The sequence below is a fragment of the Nannospalax galili genome, unplaced genomic scaffold (genome assembly GCF_000622305.1).
Source record: "Nannospalax galili isolate Female #2095 unplaced genomic scaffold, S.galili_v1.0 scaffold747, whole genome shotgun sequence".
NCBI classification, from domain to species: Eukaryota; Metazoa; Chordata; class Mammalia; order Rodentia; family Spalacidae; genus Nannospalax; species Nannospalax galili.
Genome location: NW_008357686.1, coordinates 354,494 through 377,788, shown reverse-complemented (window position 1 = coordinate 377,788; position 23,295 = coordinate 354,494). Strand labels below are relative to the sequence as shown.

General features: G+C 39.4%; 1 protein-coding gene across 3 annotated transcripts in view; it reads right to left on the bottom strand.

Moving 5' to 3' along the window:
- Phka1 (phosphorylase kinase regulatory subunit alpha 1) overlaps nt 1-23,295 on the bottom strand; it is a 195,553-nt gene that overhangs the window by 114,694 nt on the left and 57,564 nt on the right. For all 3 annotated transcript variants that reach the window (XR_003847395.1, XM_008855548.3, XM_029557441.1), the window contains exons 7-13: nt 20,800-20,898; nt 19,540-19,686; nt 15,215-15,268; nt 12,779-12,901; nt 8,412-8,507; nt 7,448-7,555; nt 4,578-4,656 (exon numbers count right to left, since the gene is read on the bottom strand). Coding sequence is in view for 2 of the 3 variants with exons in the window: in XM_008855548.3 (XP_008853770.1) it covers nt 4,578-4,656; nt 7,448-7,555; nt 8,412-8,507; nt 12,779-12,901; nt 15,215-15,268; nt 19,540-19,686; nt 20,800-20,898 (706 nt within the window). In the remaining variant the exon portion in view is untranslated. The remainder of the gene's footprint in view (nt 1-4,577; nt 4,657-7,447; nt 7,556-8,411; nt 8,508-12,778; nt 12,902-15,214; nt 15,269-19,539; nt 19,687-20,799; nt 20,899-23,295) is intronic.

Genomic DNA, 23,295 nt, shown 5'->3' with positions numbered 1-23,295 from the left:
AAGCAGCATTTTTTAAATCTGACCACTAGGTAGGCTCACAGATGGTCACTTGACTTTGGTAATTAAGAAACCAGAGAAGGCTCAGTCTTATCTCTTAAGAGACTTAGATATGTTTAACAAGCTCAGGCGTAGCTTTATTATACTTAAGTGTGGAGAATTATAACACCTGCCCAGAAGGCAGGTCTTTGTGGAACTTAACAAATAAATCGAGACACTACAGAGTGAAAAGAAGCCCAATCAACAATGTTCCTGGGACAGGTGTGACTTTGGCTATCTGAGGCTCCTGGAGCAGGTGTCTGTGCACTTCCTCCACCTACACTCTGTGGGCATGAGCTAAGGGAGGAGCAGAGCTGGGAGAAAGGCTCGGGAAGTGGGATTGCTGCTCTGAAGGGTGTGCTTAGGGTTGCTAAGTCCTGGAATGCTGCTGGTTCACAAACTTGCTGCACACTGAATCATAAACTTGTAGACCAGCGATGGAATTGGTTTAGGACAGCCTGAGCATCAAGTGTTTGCAAACCCCTTATGTGAGCATGGTGAGCAATGGGGCAGGAACAGCTCTGGTGCAAGTGATTCTAACTCCCTGCTTTCTCTCTCTCTTTCTCTCTCTTTCCTATGCTTTCTCTCTTTCTCTATCTCTCCCCGACTTCTTCCTCTCCTCTCTGGGGTCATTAAGTGAATTCATGATGTACGACCAGTACTACTGTCTTTGATGGCCGGTACTAATTTTCAACCTGACAGAATCTAGAATCACCTGGCAGCCAGCCTATGGGCATGCCTCTAGGGGATTATCATTATTCCATTAATTAACTTCGGATGACCAGATATGGATGGCACCGTTCCTTGGCTGAGGTCCTGGACTATGTAGATGGAGAAAGTGACCTGAGCAGCAGCATGCGATCATGATGTCATCAAACATAGTAACAGTCCAGCACAATATTGGGTTAATGATTAAACTTATTCTAAACTTTCTATAGCAAAGCTGGTCAACCTATAACTGCATGCAACAGATGAAAAGGATGGAGTGAGACCAAGTCCTCAGAGAAGATACTTCCAGTGGAAATTCTCTACATTAGTGTCCAGAGACTCCTGTCTAGCCATTAAGCTATCTTGTCCTTGCTACAGTGGGTTTTCCTGAGCACCACTCATTAGAAGGAGTCTGCTGGCGGAGGCTGGATAGCACCACTGTTCACAGCACAGATTGGCATGCCTGTGAACTCCCAGTTCATACCTACTTCTTCAAAACCTTGACTTAGGTAATGGTGGAATGAGTGGAGTTCACAGACAAGATGATTTAACAAAGAAGGATAGGGAGAAGGAGGAGAGGAAGTTATTTCTTTTTTTATTTATTATTTTTATTTTTATGTGTATGAGTGTATTGCCTGAACGTATGTGAGTGCACCCATGTCGTGCAATGCTGAGGAGGTCAGAAGAGGGCTTCGGATTCCCCTGGAACTGGAGTTAAGGATGGTTCATAGCTGCCATGTGGGTGCTGGGAATCGAACCCGGCTCCTCTTCAAGAGCAGTCAGTGCTCTTAACCTCTGAGCCATCTCAAAGCACAGCTACACTAAATGCCAAACCAAATGAACACAGCATCTGCACAGCAGCCTGTGAAATCAGTGGAATCAGCTCCTGTATGAGCTGTTTTTCTGTGGCAAAAAAAAAACACCATAACCAAAAATGACTTATGGAAGAAAGTTTATTTTGGGCTTATGGTCCAAAAAGGAAGAGTCCATAATGGCTGGGGAGGAATGGCAGCACAAAGCCAGAGAAAGACGTTGAGAGATCACATCTTTAACCATACACACAATGCAGAGAGAGAACACTGGAAATGGGGTGAGGCTATGACTTCTTAAAAGTTGGGCCCCAGTGACATACTTCCTCCAGCAAGGCTAAACCTCCTAAAGATTCCATGACCTCCCCAACAGAACCATGAACTGAGGACAAAGTGTTCAAATATATGACCCTATGGGGGACATTTCTCATTCAAACCAATATAGATCTGAAAAGAAAAAGCCACACACAATAACTAGAGGGAAATTAATATGAAAATAATTTTTTAAAAAATGGAGTGGGAGAGGCTAGAGAGATGACTCAGTGGTTAAGAGCACCGACTGCTCTTGCGGAGAACACAGGTTTGGTTCGTAGCATCCACACAACTACTAACAACCGTCCATAACTCCAGTTCCAGGGGATCCAACACCCTTTTCTGACCTCCGAGGGCATTTCACAACACAGGTGCACTTACATATATGCAGACAAAACATTCAAGTACATAAAATAAAAAATGACATGGGAAAATCTGAATACTTCAACAAAGATTATGTTTTTAGAGAAGACTATAGAATAGTATAGGATCATCAAAAGGTAAGGGGGAATCTGTTCTTTAGTAGAAAAAAAAACACCTTTTTCTGATACTAGAGAAAAGGAAGCAAGTATGGACAAGGTTGTTGTTATGGAGAGGTACTATTAACATTATGGGACATGCTAGGCATGATGGGCGTGGTGGCTCACACATCTAATCCCAGCAGAGGCAGGTAGGTCTCTGTGAGATCAAGGCCAGTTGGTCTATATAGCAAGTTCCAGGCCAGATGGCATGAAGTAGCAGTCCAAATATTAGACTGGAAATAAAAGGCACAGCTGAAAGTATAGGAGGTTTGGACTACTGGGTGAGAATAATGCAGAGTAATGGTAAGATCACACTTGTTAACAGGAGGCTGAGTTGGAGCCCATGGATGCCTAGTGCCACCACTCTGCTCATTTGTGTGATTCCCCCTCTCCCATTATCTTTTAGCAGGTATAGGATCAGAAAGTGTAGCCTATAAGATTGAGCAAAGACTATAATACTTCTAATGGGTACAGCAAAAGCATGATTCAGTGGTGACTGAGATATTTACATGATCAAGCATGAGACAGGGAAGAGCAGACTAAAAGAAAATAGAGACAAGTGTAATAAGAGGAAAAGGAAAGCTGCAATACATGGCTACCAGAATACAGGAATTATAGATAGATAAGATGGAATAGTTCCAAAGTTTAATCCTTGCCATGGGTAGCTAATATAGAAGTGGAGAGAAAGGGTGATAAAGCTATGGATATCCAAAAATATAAAGGCTAAAAATGTTAGATGGCATCTATACCAATGCTGAAATCTAGTTTTATGGCAGGATTTGGGAAGGAAGAAGAAAGCTGCAAGTTGAGCCTGGAAGTCATAAACGAATGAATTCGAACAAACATAAGATTAATATAGCCAGATGGCAAAAGTCTCAAAGTTTCTCATGGGAGATGAGTAATAATCTTTATAAAACATTTGCTAGAGACACTGATAAGCAGACTACCTATGTGACCATAGAAAGAGATAAGTATAAGAAGGTGTAGAAAACAGAGAAGATAATTTTCCATACAGAATCAACCTTAAAGTCAAATGACTAGAAATATCTTTAAAAAACTTTACAGCAGGACTTAAAACCATATTGAGCAGTGATGTTGGAGAGTGAAAATTCATATGAAGATTCCTACCCCAATAAACAAGGAAAATGGTAGTATTATTGAAAGAAATAAGGAAGGTAGAAATATCTGCTTTTCCTGGGACACTTTGTAAAAGGATGGGATGAAGACTTTGAAGAGATCGGTGCTCTGTTTGAAATAAAAGTGGTAGAAATATTTTAGAGCTATTGGGACTAGACTACTTAGCATTTATAGAACTCAGCTTGGGGTTTTGCATAATGTAGAAACTCCCATGTTTGGGGCTGGAAAGATGGCTCAGCAGTTAAGAGCACTGGGTGCTCCTGCGGAGGACCCAGGTTCAATTCCCAGCACCCAATGGTGGCCAACAACTGTCCTTAACTACAGTTTCAGGGGATCCGATGCCCTCTTCTGACCTCTGCGGGCACTGCACAGCACGGGTGCACTTATGCACATGCAGGCAATACATTCATGCACATACAATAAAAATAACAAATATTTTTTTAAAAAATGAAACTCCCAAATTTAAGTTAACTCTTAGGGGGAAAAGTTAAAGATAATGGTCAGAAGCAAATTTCCTATGAGGGAGGCAGTCCTAGCAGATTAGGAAGGAGAATGTAAATACAAAAATACAAAATGTAAATATATAGGCGGTTGTGAACAGGGGTACTAGCAGAAAAAGCATAGAAACGCAGTTAAAGAGAAAGTAACCATAACCAGGAGGTTAAAATGTCATGAAATTTAAAAGAAAAGAAATAAGGAGCATCAAATCATATTTTAGAATCCCCTGAGATCACCCTTCATTTGCTTAAGATTAACAGTGATTTTGGCTAGGCATGGTGGCACATGCCTTTAGTCCCAGCACTTGGGAGGCAGAGGCAGGTGGCTATCTGTGGGTTCAAGGCCAGCCTGGTCTACATAGTGAGTTCCAGGCCAGCTGGGGCCACAGGGAGAAACTGTCTTGAAAAGCCAAGACTGAACCAAATTTATTACATACTTTTGGAAGCCTAACATAATGTAAGATGATGCATAGAGTCATTATTTACTGCCCCCCCCAAGCCTCTTCCTCTTATCAGAACTTTACTATAGTGTTTCTACTGCTAGGAGTAATACATACCTTGAACCACAACATCTGGCTTTGGTACAGTAGAAAACCTACGGTTCAGGGGATCAATTTCTCCAGGAGCTAAAAATCCCTAAAAAAAGAAACACAGAAACAATGTTAGTACACCTCAAAAAATAAAGCTAACATTTTAAGGGGAAAATATAAGAAAGGAAACAAGGTACTTCCCTGTATTAAAATGCTTGAATCCTATAATTCACATCTAGGTTAATTTTACCAAGTTTATATTTAGCAAATGCCATAGATCCTTATTTTTAGGAAGAAGGTGAAATATAAATTATATATGAATAGAAAATTTCTGGTTATTCCTCCATCTTCTCTGGGTATACATATGGTGACACATGGACAAATAAGCAAATACCTATTATCTTTTTTAATAGTTGTTTTATTGACAACTCGATGTCTCTAACCTTGTGAATTGGTAAACAAGTTGTATAGCCACACAATGAAATACCAGTCATCAATAAAAAGGAACAAATTACTAATACAAGCAATAAGGTAGATGAATCTCCAGAGTATGTTAAAATGGAGAGAGGTAGAGCAGGACATAGTGGTTTTTGCCTGTCATCCCAGCACTTAAAAGGTGGAGGTAGAAGGGTTAACCATGGCTACATAATGAGTTGGAGACTTGTCTGGACTGTGAGACTCTGTCTCCAAAAAAGATTAAAAAAAAAATGGGGGATAGACATAGAAGGCTTCGTCCTGCGTTTTCATTCATAGAACATTCAAGAAGGTAAAACCACAGGGAGGATGAGTGACTATGGAGGATGAGTGAGTAGTGGATGTCAGGGCTGGAGTGAGGAGAAATGGCATAAGAACACGAGAGAATTAAAAAAAAAACATTTCATTTATTTATAAGACAAGAAAGGAAGACAAAAATAGCTAATTTAGAGAGAGACGTATTTATGCCATTTGATTTTTCGTAAGCAGATAAAAGTAACCTGTTTTTGATTAGCTACATATGAAAAGGCTATGCTATCCTTTAAAATAGGATGGGAACTTCAGTATATTTTTGGTGAGATAGGAGGGATAGCGTGGCTGATTTAAAGGACAGTAATGTGAGAATACAGAAACATTTTGCTGCTTTTCCACAAACACAAAGGAAATTAAGAACTCTTAGCCTTTTTGATTGACTCATGCTCAAATGTAATATTATTTTGTTAACTCATCGTCAACAGGCTCAAGAAACATTTTGAGAACTTTATTTTCTAAACAGAATGGAAGTTTAAGAAGGGACAAGGAATAGCTTCAAATGTAGTATCTTAAACTAAGGTTTATTAAGAAGCTTCCTGCAGGGTAAAACTCCATCTGCCCTGTTCTGTGTTAGGATGGTCCCCAAAGTGGGCCTTTATTTAAATAAAGTTTTTGTCCAAAACATTATCGTTATCTCAGTATAGAAAGAAGAGATGGTATAGAACATAGGTTTGGATAAAATGTGAAAGGCTCCTACTGTCTTTTACTATTAATAAACATTGTTCATTTGTCCATGTATCTGCTGTGCTTTTTGATCAGTAGAAATCCTTTTACTTAGTTTCTATGCCTTATTAAATAGGATAAACTCACTCATTTTGTCCTTAATACTATGGAACCCTTCCTCTCCCCATCACATTTCATTTATTCCAACTGAATGAGAAAGCCACCAAAGATTTCTGTCCATTACTGCTAGATCCATGTTCATGCCAACTAAAGATTATCAAACAACCATGGCCATAATAAAAATAGAGCCATAGACAATAAACGGCCATATATAAGCAGGAAAGAATCTTGCTTAGAAATTACAGTTAAGTCCTAAACTAGATCCATGAGAAACCTCAGTTATATTGTATCAAAACGGCCAGGTCAGAGGTGGTGGCACACACCTGTCATCCAGCACTTGTGAAGAATACTGCTCTAAGTTCAAGGCCAGCTTGGTCTATGCAGCATGTTCTAGGCCAGCTAGTGCTAAATAGCAAGACCCTATCTTTAAAAATAGCCTACAGTGGGGCTGGAGAAATGGTTCAGTAGTTAAGAGCACTGGCTGCTCTTCTAGAGGAAATGGGTTTGGTTCCCAGCACCCACATGGGAGCTAACACCTGTCATTAACTCTAGTTCTGGGGGATCTGATGCCATGCCCTCTTCTGGCCTCCACAGACATTGCATGCTCATAGTGTACTTGCATACAAGCAGGCATAACACTCATTCACATAAAAAATAACCAAAAAATTTAAAAATAGCCTACAGTAGGGAAAAAGGTTTTCCAGTCAGTAATGGAAAACTTTTGAGAAGGAATAGCCTTTTATGTAGTCTCAAAATACCCCTGAAGACACTAGACACAAAGTTGTGCCTCATTAAGAGCTGCCTCAAGAAAATTAGATGTAAAGAACATTTAGAGAGCACCTTACCAAAAGTCAAGAAAACCTTAACCAAACAAACAGAAAGACCACAGGGTTCTTAGTCACTTACCAGGTTGCCCAAAATTATCAGTTAACGCAATCATGGAATAAAACATGTTGCTTGGAAAGGTTAGCACTTAATCTGTCATCAGCAATCACTATCTAAACTCTCTTGTGTTCATTAGTCACTAGGTAAGATATTGAGGGGAGTTTTGAAAGAAAAGATCCAGGGCTTGGTTCTTGATCAGCTTCAAGTACAGTACCAAAGTTGGGAGCCATGGGCAGCAAGATGGGCATGGTTATCAGGGAGCAAGAGATTTTTGTTAAGTGCTGGCTGTGCTCCCCATATTGATGCCCCAGAGGAAAAGCTGTTATTAAGTCAAAGTACAAAAGGCAAAAGACATTCTTCAGATTTAGTGAGTTAATTGCAACTCTGATTATAATGGCAACTAAGGTAGAATGAGGTAGGAGAACCTTGTTGTTTCCCCTTACCTCTGCCATCAAGTTTCCTAAAATATAGAGAGACTGACCCCACATGTGAGGCAATTTCCCCATAGGGACTCGGTCCACGGTGTGAGGATTTTGATACTCTTCATCAACCTAGATGAAAAGATGAAGAGGCCAAATGAGAGGCAATAGAAAATGTAAGATATTAGACAATAAAAGACTGAATTTAAATTGCAATTCATACCTTATATAGTCAGGAAATGGGAGACTGAAAAATCAAGGACTAAAATAATGTTCTAGGGCAGTGCTCAAACTGCAATGTGTACATGGATCACCCAAGGATCTGATTAAAAGGCAGACTGACTGATAGGTGTGATGCTAGTTTATGAAATCTATTTCTAACAAATTATCACGTGATGCTGCTAGGAACTTATCTCCAAATCTATACCAGGATGGAAGACTGTATCTTTCCCATGCCTAATACTTCATAAAGGAAAACAAAGACTACATGTGCCTCATTTTGCAAGTGATCTACCTAAGCAATCCCGGATTCCTAGCTTCAAAGTGGAGAATACCAAATCCCGAGAGCTTCACAGAACATCACTTTCTTCTACCAAATCATTCTCGGAATTAAGGTTTGTTTTCATCCTTATCTCATTGTGCAATACTGTTGTATTTGAGATAAGCTTAACAATTTATTTCTGAAGGAATAAAATCATATTTCTGTTGTCCTGAACCTAGAAACAAACTTTCAGAACATTAAAATCAGAAGATTAAAAATTATTTGACTCAGCCGACTGTGGTGGTGCATGTCTTTGGTCCCAGCACTATTGAGGCAGAGGCAGGCAAATCTCTATGAAATTGAGGCCAGCCTGGTCAACAAAGTGAGTTCCATGTCAGCTGGAGCTATAGGGAGATCTTGTCTCAAAACAATTATTTGACTCAGATGAGGCAGTCTCACAGAAACACGGTTCCTTTCCTGTCACTGTTCCAGCACTGTCCAACCTACCCTGTCTGGAGGAACACTGTAGAGCTCTGGAAGAAGTGGAACTCCATTTTTGCCCTTGATGAGGACTGCATCAAGAGCCTCTCTATATTCTTGAACCTGAAGAGAAAAGAAAGACAGTAAAACAAAATTTTAGAGAGTCCCTGTGAGGACTCAAGAGAAGGATATAGTCGAAGAAGGCATGGTCACAAGGGAGCTTATTTAACCTAGTAAAAGGGAGAGGAAAGGGGTGTTGCCACTAATTGTTTGTTATAGGTCAACTATTATGCTAGAGCTTTTGCATGACTGAATGCATTTAATTTCAGTTTTTATTCTAGCAGGTATGTGTAACTGATATGTTTTAACAGGGAAATTAGGTTCAAAGAGGTTCTGAACTTAGATTACCAAGCACATACATGGTTGAGTGCACAGTTGAGACAACTCTGTCTCCAAAGGCCTGTGTGATCCACTATGTACAACATTAAGTATAACTTCTTGACTTGGCTTTTAAAACTGCATTTTTATTATTATTTTTACTACACAAAATAATAGGTTTCATTATGACATTTTCATACATATGTGCCATTACACTTTGCTCATACTCACCTTTCCATTACCCTTGTCACCTTTCCTCTCTAGGTTTGACTATTATGGCCAGATTTAAGTTATCTGCTTAACAATTTACTGAAACATACACAAACTGTTTAAAAAGGGGCGTGGTGGCACACACCTTTAATTCCAGCACTCAGGAGGCACAGACAAGTGGACCTCTGATATCAAGGCCAGCCTGGTCTACATAGCAAGTTCCAGGCTAGCTGGAGTTACAAAGAGACTGTGCCTCAAAAAAAGCAGGAACAGGGAGGCAGGTCAAAGGGTCTAGCATACACAGTGCCCTGGGTTCATAAGAAGTACAAAAACACAACAAAACTTTGGTTTATGGTGGAAAAATATAGTTCTGCTATAACACAGTGGCTTCATCCCAGCTGGTTCATGGCACAGACTACTAGGAAACTGGTAAAGTCACACAAATTTGCTATAATACATTTGACAGACTAGAGAACAATTTGAGTATAACATGAATTTCATGTTTTCTTGTATACAATTTCTTCCTGAGAACTACACAGACACACAGACACAGACACAGACACAGACACACACACACACACACACACACACACACACACACACACTTAAGAAGGCCCATGAACCACACTGCTTCATGTCTGCTGTTGCAGTGTCCCATCCAATTTTAGGTAACCTTCCTTTCATCATATCATCACTGACAAGCTGGAAGCCTCTGCCAGTCACCCTCGCTGCATGGCTGCACGCCTTCCTCTCTCTTTAATCACCCCTTTCCTCTCAGTACACTCTAACTTTTGTTCTCTCTATTCTGTGTTTTCCTCTAATTTCTATCATTTATTTTACTTCTTTTTGTTTTCTTCCTCTTACACACAGTTTGGTGGGCAGAGATGCCAGGCAGGTAAGCTGGCAAGAATCAAGAGCACACAAATCTACAAGAAAACTTCAGGCTTTTTTCAGGGTAAAAGTACTATAACTATTCGGTATTTGTGTATTAATCATGTAGGAAGCTGTGCCACCGTTTTTACTAGGCCCCATATCATTTTGTTACTTATAAATATTTTTAGTGCTGTGCCCTTCACTGCATTTTCCCATAAGCTTTGTAGGTTTTATTCCTTGAATAAACATAGCATGATTTTTTTTTGTCTTTTTGGGACAGGGTCTCCCTGTAGCCCCAGCTGTCCTGGAACTCACTATGTAGACCAGGCTGGCCTTGAACTCACAGAGATCTCTCTGCCTCTGCCTCCCGAGTGCTGGGATTAAAGGCATATGTCACCACGCCCAGCATCATGACTTTTTTTTTAAGGATACAGTCTCATTATAGCAGAACTGACAATACTTTGAACTTACATGTCTTTTTTTTGAAAATTCAAAGAACTCTTTTAGAAAGAAAAATAGTAGGAGAAAGGTGTTACTAAGGGATAAATATGTTAAAAGGGGGTAAAGGGGCAGGAGGGAAGGAGGGCTATACAAAGAACTATAGGAATAGAGGGGGGAAAATTCTCCTGAAACACAGTAAAAAAAAAAAAAGCATTAAGCACAGAAGAAACCTTACAGGGATGGAAGAAAGCCCTACCAGAAGCCATATGGTTGTGAAATAAAATCCCAGTGCTACAGGTGGATTGCCCCCCTATGAGCTGTTGGCCAGAGGGACCCTAGAGGTTTTGGAACAATAAAGGTTACTGCCAATAGTGTTGGTGGTATACTGAAAGTGGACGGTAAAACCCTATTGCTGAAGACAACTGCATGATGTGAGCTTGGGGGAGGGAGAAATCAAGCTTGCATTAAGCTGGAAACTCCCTGCCATTAGATGGGTAGCTTTCAGGGCACCAGAAGGCAATATTAAGATGGCTGGGGAGAACTAACCCCTATAATTCTGCTCAACGATGGACCCCATGTGCTGCACTATCAACATGCCAAACACGATAGTGCAATAGTGGTGCATCATAGTGTATGTACAACCAGCAAATTTTCAATTGGATAGGATGCCCACTCCTAGAGGTGGAACATACATTTGGTACTGTAGAACAGGTCAAACCCCTGTAGCAGGGGAGAATATAGGCCCCAGTGCGAAGCCACTGCAATTGTTTTGTTAGATGGATGTGATACACTTGCTAAAGTGCCATCCAAACATTTGTGTTTATACCCATAGGTTAAGTTATTATAGCAGCCACTGCTTAGATGTTATTGCTTCTTGCTGTTTGTGTTTTTATAGTAGACGGAATCCCACTAAAAGGGGCCAATAGCCCATGGAAAGTAGATAATGCAGAGACCCAAAAGTTCCCTTGCCACAATGGGAGGAAGATCATCCCACACCTATCACCCCCTCCAAGGCTCAGGGATTTTGCAAAAGAGGTTGGTGGAAAGAATGTAAGAGCCAGAGAAAGGGGTAGAGTGTTACCTGGAAGTGTCCTCTGACCAGTATTCCAGCAAGCTATAGTCACACCTCCTTCCCAAGCTTGTTAAGAAGTCAGTTACCCCCTCCTACCCAATAAGTCGACCTTCACTGCTTGTGGGGGAGGGGCTAAGGACATATAAGCCAAGAATACCATGAGGCACCTCTCTTGCCATTTTGTGTGACTGTTGGGAAGTCACAGGATCTATATCTGAGTGTGGACTTTCCAGTGCAGCCATAAATGGGGATGTCCACTCTCCTGAACATAAACCCCTACCCTATGCTCTGTTAGAAAACCCAATAAACTCGTTAGGATTTAAAAAAAAAGGAACAGAGCTAATGGAAACCTTCATTATTCCACCAAAGTTGACCCCATATTGGCAAATCCTTTGGTCTTTGATTTTTTATTCCTATTCCCCCCATAAACTTCATTGTATATATATTTTTATGTAACCTGCTTCAAGTTAATTCTAGAAAAATGTGTTAAGAATTGCCTCTCTTTGGAATAATAAAAATATTCTAAAATTTAAAATGAAAGAATGAAAAGAAGGCAAAAAAGGAAAATATTGTACAGTTTCATATAAATAATTAAATAGTAAACTGAGGTTCCAAATGAATACATGCAGGTTTAAAATACCTGAGTTGATGCAGACATGGTAGTATGTGCTTATAATCCCAGAATATGAACATTGTCCCCAAATTCTGAGTCAGGGTGGATGTGGTAGCAGATGCCTTTAATCTCAGCACTCAGAAGGCAGAGACAGGAGGACCTCCATGAGTTCCAGGTCAGTCTAGTCTACATGGGGAGTTGTAGGTCAGTCATGAGTACATAGTGAAAACTTGTCTCAAAAAACCCCAAACTAAAACCAAAGAACAACCCTCACCCCAAAAACCAACCAAAGAAATAAATACTCTGGGGCAACCTGGACTATATACAAAAAATATTATTTCACACAAGATCTTGCTGTATAACCTATGCTGGCCTCAAACTCTTGATCCTCCTGCCCTACCTTCTGAGTGTTGAGGTTACAAACATGTACCACAACAGTGAAAAATTCTTTCATTGTAAAAATTTATAGGGTAGAGTATGATAATTTGATCCATGTAGCTAGTGGCAATGATTAGGGTAGTTAATATTTTAGTATCTTTAAATATTTTCTTTAATGAAAAGAGAAAAACTTTTCTCACAGAGAAATGGAAATTGAAGAAGTCAGTGACAATATTTGGATGACTCAATGGTCAGGATTGAAGCAAAAATAAATCTGGGTCTCCTAAGTCTTAATTTAATGTCCTCAGCTTCTAGTCTCTAGCAGACAACTCCATCTCTCCCCTACTAGGAAGACTCACATTTGGACAGAGGCAATACAAAGTATATAACAAGAGCAGCTTGCTGAGAGCTCTTCCCTTAGCCCAGTACCTGTTCTACATTGCCACTGAAGATTCCATCAAGGATAAAGTATGTCCAGAATAACGGCCATTCACACTCAATGTTTTCAAATAGCTTCAGCTCAGCTGGTTCATAGTACAGACGATTGGGATCCTAGAAAAAACACAAATAAGCAAAGTCTGTCCTATCACTCAGCAGTTAGATGAGTATCGTTAGTTTAGAGGTATTATAATAGGAATTTCACTACTGACATGTTATTTCAAAGAAGGCATCAGGGAAAGCAGTAAACACATACTCATACTCTCTTCCCTTAGTAAAGCACTTCCAACTAGTGGACCTGGGATAATAAAGCCTGTTAACAGGACGATATATGAAAAAGTGTCTTATTTTCCTGTTGCCATGCTAAAATATTCTGGCAAAAGCAACTTAAGGGAAGAAAAGGCTTATTTTGGCTCACAGTTCCAGGGTACAATCCATCATGGCAGAGAAGACAAGGTGGCAGGAGACTGAAGCACCTGGTCACAGTGCAATCACAGTCAGAAGACTGCAAAGAATGGTGGAGCTTAGCCGGCTTTCTCTTTTTTTTTATGAAGTCCCAGGACCCAAGTCCAGGAATAGTGCCACTCACATTTAGGGTGGATTATCCCGCCTTAGTTAACCTAATAATGCCCTCAAAGGCATACCCAGAGGCTTGTCTCTTGATTCTGTCAAGTTGACAATATTAACCACCACAGTAAGATTGGTTTGTAATAAAGTTGAGTATGGTTTTATAATTATTAAATTTGAGGAAGTAACAGGATATACAAATAGAAATGCTTAGAAGAGCAGCTAGAAAAGAGAGATTTGGAATTAACCTTGGAGAGGTGACACATAAAACACGTTATAGATGAGTTTTGTAAACAAGTACTATATAAAAAGAGTGAACTGCACAAGAATGCACTTCTGATAAATCTTCAGAGTGACATGAGGACAAGACAGAAAAACAAAAATGACAAGAGTGGAAATTAAAATAGGAAGAGAATTTCAAGAAAATGACATTCATATAGAAAAGTCTAGGAGAGTAAGCATTTAGAAAAGGGTATTGAACTGGTCTGTTATGAGCTTATAATGATGTTTTAGAGCAAGCATAATTACAGTAGATCAGAACAAGTCAAATTTAGGGCTAAGGAATAAAGAAATGAGGAAATAGACCATAAGCTTAATTTAAAAATATCATAATGTGTCTTTAATTTTAAACATTTAAAATTTTGTGTGTATGAGTGTACTGCCTGCATGTATGTAAATGCACCCATGTTGTGCAATGCCTGCAGAGGTCAGAAGAGGGCATTTGATTCCTCTGGAACTGGAGTTACAGACAGCTGTTGGCTGCCATGTAGGTTCTGGGAATCGAACCCAGTCCTCTGCAAGAACAGTCAGTGCTCTTTAACTGCTGAGCAATCTCACCCCATAATACCTCTTTTTTTGTGTGTGATGCATGGAATGGAACCGAGGGACTTGAGCATGCTAGGCAAGTACTCATAGTGAAAAGCTCACCTATGCCTTAAACAATGTGTGTGAGTGTGTGTGTGTGTGTGTATGTGTGTGTGTATTTTTCTCCATTGATATTTCTAAGAAGAAAGTTTGACTCGTAGAACAAAAATAACTTAAAATTTCAAAATAAAGTTCTTTTTAAAACTAACTCACTACAGATTAGAAAACTTGGATGGGGCTGCTATAGTTGAAATTTGGTGTCCTTGAGGCTTGATATGTTGAAATTTAATCCCCATTGTGAAGTATTAGGAGGGTAGAAACTTAATCCAAATTTGATTCTTGGAAGTGAGACCTATGGGAGGGGATTAGGATTCAGTAAGATCCTTAGGGTAGAAATTGAATTGGGGTGGCTTTCAAAGGAGGAGAGGGACCCAAAGAGGAAGAGACACACTAGTGTTCCCTGTCTCTTGCTATATGATTCACTACAACACTTGGGACTCTGCCAGCAAGAAGGGTATCACCAGATGTGGACCACTTGATATTGAACCTACAGAACTGTGAACCCAAACAAACCCCTTTTCTCTGAAACTCAGTCTTGTGTTACTGGCAACATAAAATGGACTATGACAGAAAGCCAGAAAGATATACTGATGGTAAGATTTTTTTTCACCTTTGTACTGATTAAATATTTAGGAGGAAATTCTTGGAAACTATGCAAATATTATTTGTGCTTCAAACTTCCATGCACTGATTTTAGCACCCATCATAGCTCTTCCCTTAAACTAACCAATTGAAAGGGGAAGGACTTCCCCCTCTTTTGGTATTCAATCTAGAGAGGCTCACAAATCAGAACTTGGCAGGTAAGCTCAACAAATATTCAAACATCACTTATCCTCATTCTATTTAGTGATATGCATAAATTCTATCAGTGAGGTGTTTTCTCTAAATGAGAGAGACCCATTCTGCCATATTTCACTATTAAGAAAAGAAACCTACCTCTTTAGGAGTTTTATATCCATCTCGTAAAAAACGGCAACAACCATAACGACCCTGGGAACACAGAGAAAAATGTCCTGAAGCCTGCACATTGGTATGACTGTATAATTAAGCAGAAATACATCCTCTAAAATGTCTACATGTACCAACTTCTCACCAACTTAGACAGGATACCTAAAATCAACCCAGAAGCAGAAATTACCTGTATCAATGTACTTTCTTTTCTCTTCAGTCAGGAGATCACTTATGATTTAGTAAAGCTCCTGGGACTCTCATACTGCTTCATGGGAGTCCACAGCCTGGAGTTCACCCTTCTACACTCTGATCCTTTTAATCACCCAATGGCTGGTACACACACACACGCACACACACACACACACAGAGGAATATATTTATATAGTACTCTAATATATATAATATATATTATATATAATAAGACTGATAGAGTTTGTGTTTCCAAATATTTTATTTATTTTTATTTTATGTGTATAAATGTTTTGCCTGTATGCATGTAAGTGCACCACACACATGCAATACCTTCAGAGGCCAGCAGATCTCCTGGAAGGGAGTTATGGATGGTTGTTAGCCACCATATGGGTGCTGGGAAATTCAACCCAGTTTCTCTGCAAGAATAGCAAGTGCTCTTAACCACTGAACCATTGCTCTAGACCATATCAATTTAATTTCAAGTGAGGAATCTGTTATAGGTTCTTTCCCAAAGCAGCATTCCTAACAATAGCCTCTCCATGGTAATTCATCTTGTGGCAAGGCTGCAACAGGCTAATTACTAATCTATACAGTCTTGTCCATAGTACACACAGCTCATAAGAAACCATAGCTTATTTTAAAAAGAGTTTTTGAGTTTTGAGGTAATTTTATATCTATAAAACAGTTATAAAACATTACATAGTCCTACTGTACCCATCAAATCTTATCGCCTTATATTAACAACTCATATAACCACAGGACATACATCAGAACTAAAAATTGACTTGGTATAATACTATCAATTGAATTATCTAACTTATTTATAATTTACTGGATTTTCCATCACTGTCCTTTTTTTCTAATCTAGGACCCAATTCAGAATCCCACACGATAGGGCTGGGGAGATGGCTCAGTGGGTAAAGTACTTGCTATACAAGCATAAAGACCTGACTTCGGATCCCCAGGACCCACATAAAAACCCAGGGGTAGTGCAGTGTTTATAATTCCAGTGCTGGGGAGACAGAAATAGGAGGCTCTCTGGGGCTTATTGTTCAACCAGTCTAGCTGCATCAGTGAACTCCAGGCTCTGTGAAAGCCCATCTCAAAAATTAAGAGCTATTAAGGAAGACAACAGAACACGTACGCACGTACACACATATACACACAAATTAAAAGAATTTCACATTTCGCTTGGTTGTCATGTCTCCCTAGTCTCTTCTAATCTCTGACAGTCCCCTTGGTTTATAGGACTTTACAGTTTTGAAAGTGTTCATCACTTCATTTGTAAATTGTCCATCAATTATTATTTTTTTGGTCTTTTTGAGTCAGGGTCTCCCTGTAGCCCCAGCTGTCCTGGAACTCACTATGTAGACCAGGCTGGCCTTGAACTCACAGAGATCCACCTGCCTCTGCCTCCAGAGTGCTGGGATTAAAGGCATGCGCCACCATACCCGGCCCATCAATTATTTTTATCTGGCTTTGCCACATGATGGTATTGAGGACTGCATTACTGAGAAGGCACCACAAAGGTTATGTGTCCTTTGTGCTTTGTATCAGGGGGCACTCTTCCTATTACTAGTGATGTTACATCTGATTACTTGGTTAAAGTGGTATCTTCTGGATTTCTTCACTATAATTTTCCCTTTTATCAGTATAGACTCATAGATATTTCACTTATTCTTCGGGTTATAAGACAATACTACAATAATTATTTTGTTGTTCAAATGGTTCCTACTTCATTCATTACATGTCCTTTCTAGTTCAAATGGTTCCTACTTTGTTCATTACATATCCTTTCTAGTTGGTTTCTGTACCCCTTTGACATGTCCCATCATTTTTTTGAGCACTTTACTTCCTGAAACCATAAGCTGATTCCAGATCCTCTTGTATCGCTCCTCTTCTGATCCTCAAACCAACCACTAGTTCAAGGATTCTTGATTAACTTTATTGGGAATGATATTAAAAAATTAAATCTGGACAATGTTAGGCATGTCTTTGACCTCTTTGAGTGCACAAAGCTAGGAAACACACATATAGGCATTCATCCCTATATAAACTTTCCCCACCCCTCAACTCCCTTACACACACACACACACACACACACACACAAACACAAACACACACACACACACACAGAGAGAGAGAGAGAGAGAGAGAGAGGTTCACACTGACAGCATGTACTTACTTTTAAATTTTATGTGTATGAATGTTTTGCCATACATGTACATAAGTGCACCTGTGCGTGCAATGCCCATGGAGGCCAGAAGAGGGATTGGATCCCCTGGGATTGGAGTTAAAGATGATTGTTAGCCACCATGTGGGTGCTGGGAACTGAAGCAGGGTCCTCTACAAAAGCAGCCAGTGCTCTTAACTGTTAAACTGTCTCTCTAGCCCCACTCACTTATTTTTTTTGAGACAGAGTCTCACTATGTAGCCCTGATCCCTCTGGAACTCACTATGTAGACTAGGCAGACCTCACACTCACAAATATACATCTGCCTCTGCCTCCCAAGTGCTGGGATTAAAGACATGTGCCAGCACACTCAGCAGCATCTATTTTCCTCTAGCATCACAGAGTTCATTTTGTCCTTCCCCATACCCTATTTGTAACATCTTTATTTAAAAGTGAGAAAACTGGGTCTCATTACCTACTATATGTACTATATATTTACTTATTTGTTCAACCTTTGTTTACAAATATTTTCAAAGTTGCTAACTGTATTAGTCACTTTTCTGTTGCTATGATAGAAACACCATGACCAAAGGAAGTTATGAAAGGAAGAGTTTATTTAGCTTATGTTTCCAAAGGGGCAAGAGTTCATCGTGGCAGGGGGTATGGTGGCAGAGGTGGCTGGAGTAGAAGCAAAAGCTAAATGGTCATATCTTCAAGCAGGCACAGGAAGCAGTGAATGACTGGAGATCTGGCAAGGCTTAAGAACTCTCTAAGCCTGCCCCCAGTGACATGCTTCCTCCAGCATGGCCATACCTTCTAAGAACTCCCCAAACCTATGGAGGACATTCTCATTCAAACCACCACACTAACCCATACTTCTTGAGAAACAAATTTATCACGTTGTGCAGGAGTTTGTCAACTTTTTATTAAAGGGACTGAGAATGAATATTTTAGGTTTTGCAGTCCATATGGTCTCTGTTGCAATGACTCAGCTCTGCTATTGTACTTTGAAAGCATCAGTAGATGATATGTACACAGGACTGGGATAAATAAAACATTATTTACAAGGACAACTGGCCCCGTTGACAGGATGTAGCTTTCTGACCTATGAACTAGAGTCCAGTGTTTGCATGTGGCTAATTTTGTCTTAGGTTTACACTATCCAGTCAAAATAAACTTTGCTGACACTTAGGGCATTTCAATGTGGCTATTCAACTCATTTGTAATACAATTAAAGAGTCATTTCCCACTCTGCATCTCATTTTTTCTTAGCACATCCTAGATGATGCTTCAAATTTACTTTTTGTGGTATACAATTTTGTGAGTTTGGGCAAACATATAGTTATGGTCTACCAGCGCAACTGTTCCATCTGTCTCAAAATTCTCCAGAGCCATATCTTTATAGATCTCTTTCTCCAACTTTGGTCAATTATAAATTATTTTCCTCCCTTTGGTTTTTCCTTTTCCAGAGTATCATATAAATGGAATCATATAATATGTGTAGTCTCTGGGATCTGTTCTTTCTTCTTAGCAAAATGCACTTAAGAATCATATGTCTCATAGATTGGTAGCTTGTATTCCACTGAGATGTAGTAAAATTTGTTTATCTGTTTCTCTGTTGAAGGCTGTTTTAAGTTTTTTGCAATTATGATCAAAGCTGCTATAAATGTATGCAGATTTTCTTAAAGTAAATATTAAGGAGTAAGGTTGTTTGTTGGGTCATATGGTAGATATCTGTTAAAACTTGTAAGAATCTACCAACTGTGGATGTACCATTCTGAACTCCCAACGGCAGTGATTACAGAAGCTTTGAAAGATTTCAAAAGAAACTACTTATAAGAGCTCAACTTGGGCAAAGGAAAGCTTTCTTGAAATTCCTGATATGTTTCATACTAATCTCCCTTTAAATCACAGGCCTAAAGAGAAGAAGGCACAGGTCACACACCTGAAGCTTGGTGATGATCTCTTGTTTCGTGAGCTCTACCAACTGGCTGTCCTCTACAGCAAAGGCAGGGAAGGAGATCACTGAGAGCAGACTAGCATCAACTTCTTTGGATGTTGAGGCTCGGGGCAGTAGTGAATTCAGGATAGACTAAGAGAAAGGTAGCAAAATATGTTATATTAGTAAATACCTTGGTATTGTAAAACCAACAGCTTTAGTTCCAAGTGATTTATGTGGAGCGAGAGCTTTCAGAAGAATAACCTAAACATTATTAAATAGTGAGACCTTAAAAAGCAGTTTCCTTGGTATGATGTCACTTTTCTTAATCCTGCTCTCAGCACTTCCCCATCCTGATTCTAAAGCAGCTGCTCATGGATAAAGACAGCTCTACCCTCATTACCCCACACAATCCTTTTGCTCCTTTAGCAGCTAGATGAGGATAAAGCTGAGTTGCAGCTGCTGAGAAGCTGAGTAGCAAAGGATTATCTACACCTCGGATATATTTTTAAATTAGTTCTCAGTAAATGCACAAAATAATGGGCTTCTTTATATTTTCAGACATGTATATTATTGTACTTGGCCCATATTTATCCTCATACCTCCCCTGGTCTCCAGAAACCTCCTTCCATTCTTCTTCCTCCCCACAAATAGTCCCCCTTCTTCATCCATGACATATTTTTCCATAGAAAATGTTGTTTTCAAAACTCGAAGTTGAAACTTATATTCACTAAGATACCATGGATATCTAATTAGGGTTTGACTAAAAAGAGAAATTGCATCATGCCAGTGAAGTGAATTTTTTAATATAGGCAGCAATCATAAAACTAAAGATGGAGCTTTTACCACATTAACAATCTAATCTCCAAATATGTAACCCTAGAGCCAACCAGGGACACGACAATGCTTCAGCCACTATCAAGAATACTCACAATTGATCGTCTCTTCTTTGCTTTGTATGTTTATGAAAAGGTTGTCAGGAGAAGAAACCATAGGCCCATGATATAACAGTAGTGGATAATTTCATAGACTATCATAGGTGTTTTTTTTATGATGTGGGGTCAGACAATAGAACTATGATCTATTTTACAGCTCATGCTCTATCAGGCTTATCTCAGCAAAGCATGCTTGATTGCTTGATAAAGACATTTCTGGTCATGTGGTAACAATCAGGTGATGTGTTGCTCCCTTTAATCTAAAACTCATGCTAAGTCTGACTATGGGCAAGAACAAAATTTGCTAAAACATGGCCCATTATTTCCTTACCTGGCAGTGTTGTACTTCATCTGCCAGGACATGGATAACTGATTGGGGCCCACCCTTCACACCAAATAAGTCTAATTCATCCAGTGCTTCCAGGGCTGCCTGTGAGAAGGAATGGAAGAAAGGACAACTTCAGTGGCAGAAAACATGTGCAAGGCTCAGGGCTCAATCCCCAGAACTGAAAAAACAAAGAAAGAAAGAAAATCAAGAATGACACATATGGGGACTAGAGAGATGGCTCAGCGGTTAAGAGCACTGGCTATTCTTACAGAAGACCCGGGTTTGAATCCCAGCACCCAAATGATGGCTAACAACTGTCCATAACTCCAGTTCCAGGGGATCTGATGGCCTCTTCTGTCCACCTCAGGCACTGCATGATACAAGTGCACTTAAATGCAGGCATAACACTCATACACATAAAATAAAAATAAATAGAAAATAAATCTTAAATGTTTTCTTCCTAGTCTCTTATCAATGCACATGTCACTTTTGAATGTATTTGATGGAACAGAAACTACAATAATATTCTGTGTTCCTAGGACCTTGTGAATTTTGCTTTGTCTTCCATATTGTACCAGGGCACACTGAAACAGAATTTGTATCCTATCAAATCAAACAGCATACTTTAAAAATAATTTAGCCTCATGCAGTGAGGCACTCAAGAGGCAGAGGCAGGTAGACTCTGAGTTCCAGGCCAGCTTAGTCTATGTAGTAAGTTCCAGGTGAGCCAGAGCTACACAGTGAGGCCATGTCTCAAAAATAAAAAACAAACAAAAAACCCATTAAACATGGCTTACGAATTTATATAAAATCATTCTTTCAGCAGGGAAACCACAACTACGATAGCAGCACATAAGAAATGCTAAAAGTTGTGTGGCTGCAAGCTAATCCAATAACCATTAGGTACTGACGCATAACCAAATTGCCATAGATAGGTAAATGCCCTAAAAGGAAAAATTTGACTTTTAAATGAATGTCAGTAATCACCAAAGAAAAGGAGGAGATTTCATGTTTTTAAAAAATATATAATGTATTTTTATTGACTACAATTTTTCTGCAGGGCAATAGACCCCAAAAGTTATTTCTCATGTCTACTTGAAATTTTGTACCCCTTGATCAACAACTCATTTCCTCCCCTTCTCTTTATCCCAACCTCTGTTCACCATCATCACACTTGCCACTTTAGAGTTTGATTTTTAAAGATTTTAAATATAAATGGCATCATCATGCTTTTTAAAAATAATATTTGCCAAGTGTGGTGGCATAGGCCTGTAACCCAGCTAGCACACAGAAATCTGAGACAGGAGGATTGAGAATATGAGACTAGTCTGGGCTATATTTTAAGAGCCCATTAAAAAAATTAAAAATCATAAACTTCTTGCTTTTCTACATGGGCTTTTTTGGACTCTTTCAATAGATTTTTTTTTGCAAATTTCAGACACGCTAATCTTCCCCGCAGCATTCCAATTTCAGTATATGTGCTGCTGAAGTGAGCATTACACATGTTTTTTTTTATTTTCTTTGATCTATTTATTTTTATTTTATGTGCATTTTGCCTACATATATGTAAATGCACCTATGCATCCAATGCTCGAAGAGTCCAGAAGAGGGCACCAGATCCCCTGGAACTGGAGTTATGGAAGGATGGTAGCCACCATGTGGGTGCTAGGGACTGAAAAGTCCTTTGGAAGAGCAGCCAGTGCTTTTTACTGCTGAGCCATCTCTCCAGCTCCTTTATATGTGTTTTCTGATCATAAATGTAAAACATTTTAAAAATTTTAAAGTGTTAACCCCACGTTAGGAAATTGTGGCAATAGATGGCTGCTGGGAGGGGCAGAGACAGTCTCTTGAAAGTATGGATCTCTTGGTAGGTTAACCAGGCTCCAATGGATGGACCCACACTGCAGGACATTAAATTTGGCCTGAGGTAATAAGGGGAGGTGCGCTAAATATCATCAAGTTATATTGTATGAAAATCACAAAAGTTCAAATAAAAAATGTAAAATAAAATTTTTTAAAATATTTTATTATTTTATTTTGTGCACATGTGGGGAGGGGCATGTGCATGGAGGTCAGAGGACAATTTGTGAGAGTCAATTCTTTTATTCCACTATGTGGGTTCTAGGAATTTAACTCAAATCATCAGGCTTAGCAGCAAGCACCTTTACCTGCTAAGCCATCTCACTGACCTGTTAATATTTTCTTAAGTATTACTGTACGAGTGTGTGTAGTGTGTGTTGTGTGTGTGTGTGATATGTATGTATAAGTGCAGGTGCATATGCCATGATGCATGTGCATAGGTGGCTCTTTCCTTCTACCTTTATGTGAGTTCCAGGAATCAGTCTCAGGTTGCCAGCTTGCAGGGCAAGCACTTTCACCCTCTGAGTCATCTTGCCCGCCCAGTGTCAATATTTCTGATGCTTCCTATTAGTTTCCCACCCCCACGTATATTTTTATATAATTGAGATCATTTTTGGTATCTTGCTTTTAACTTTTTAA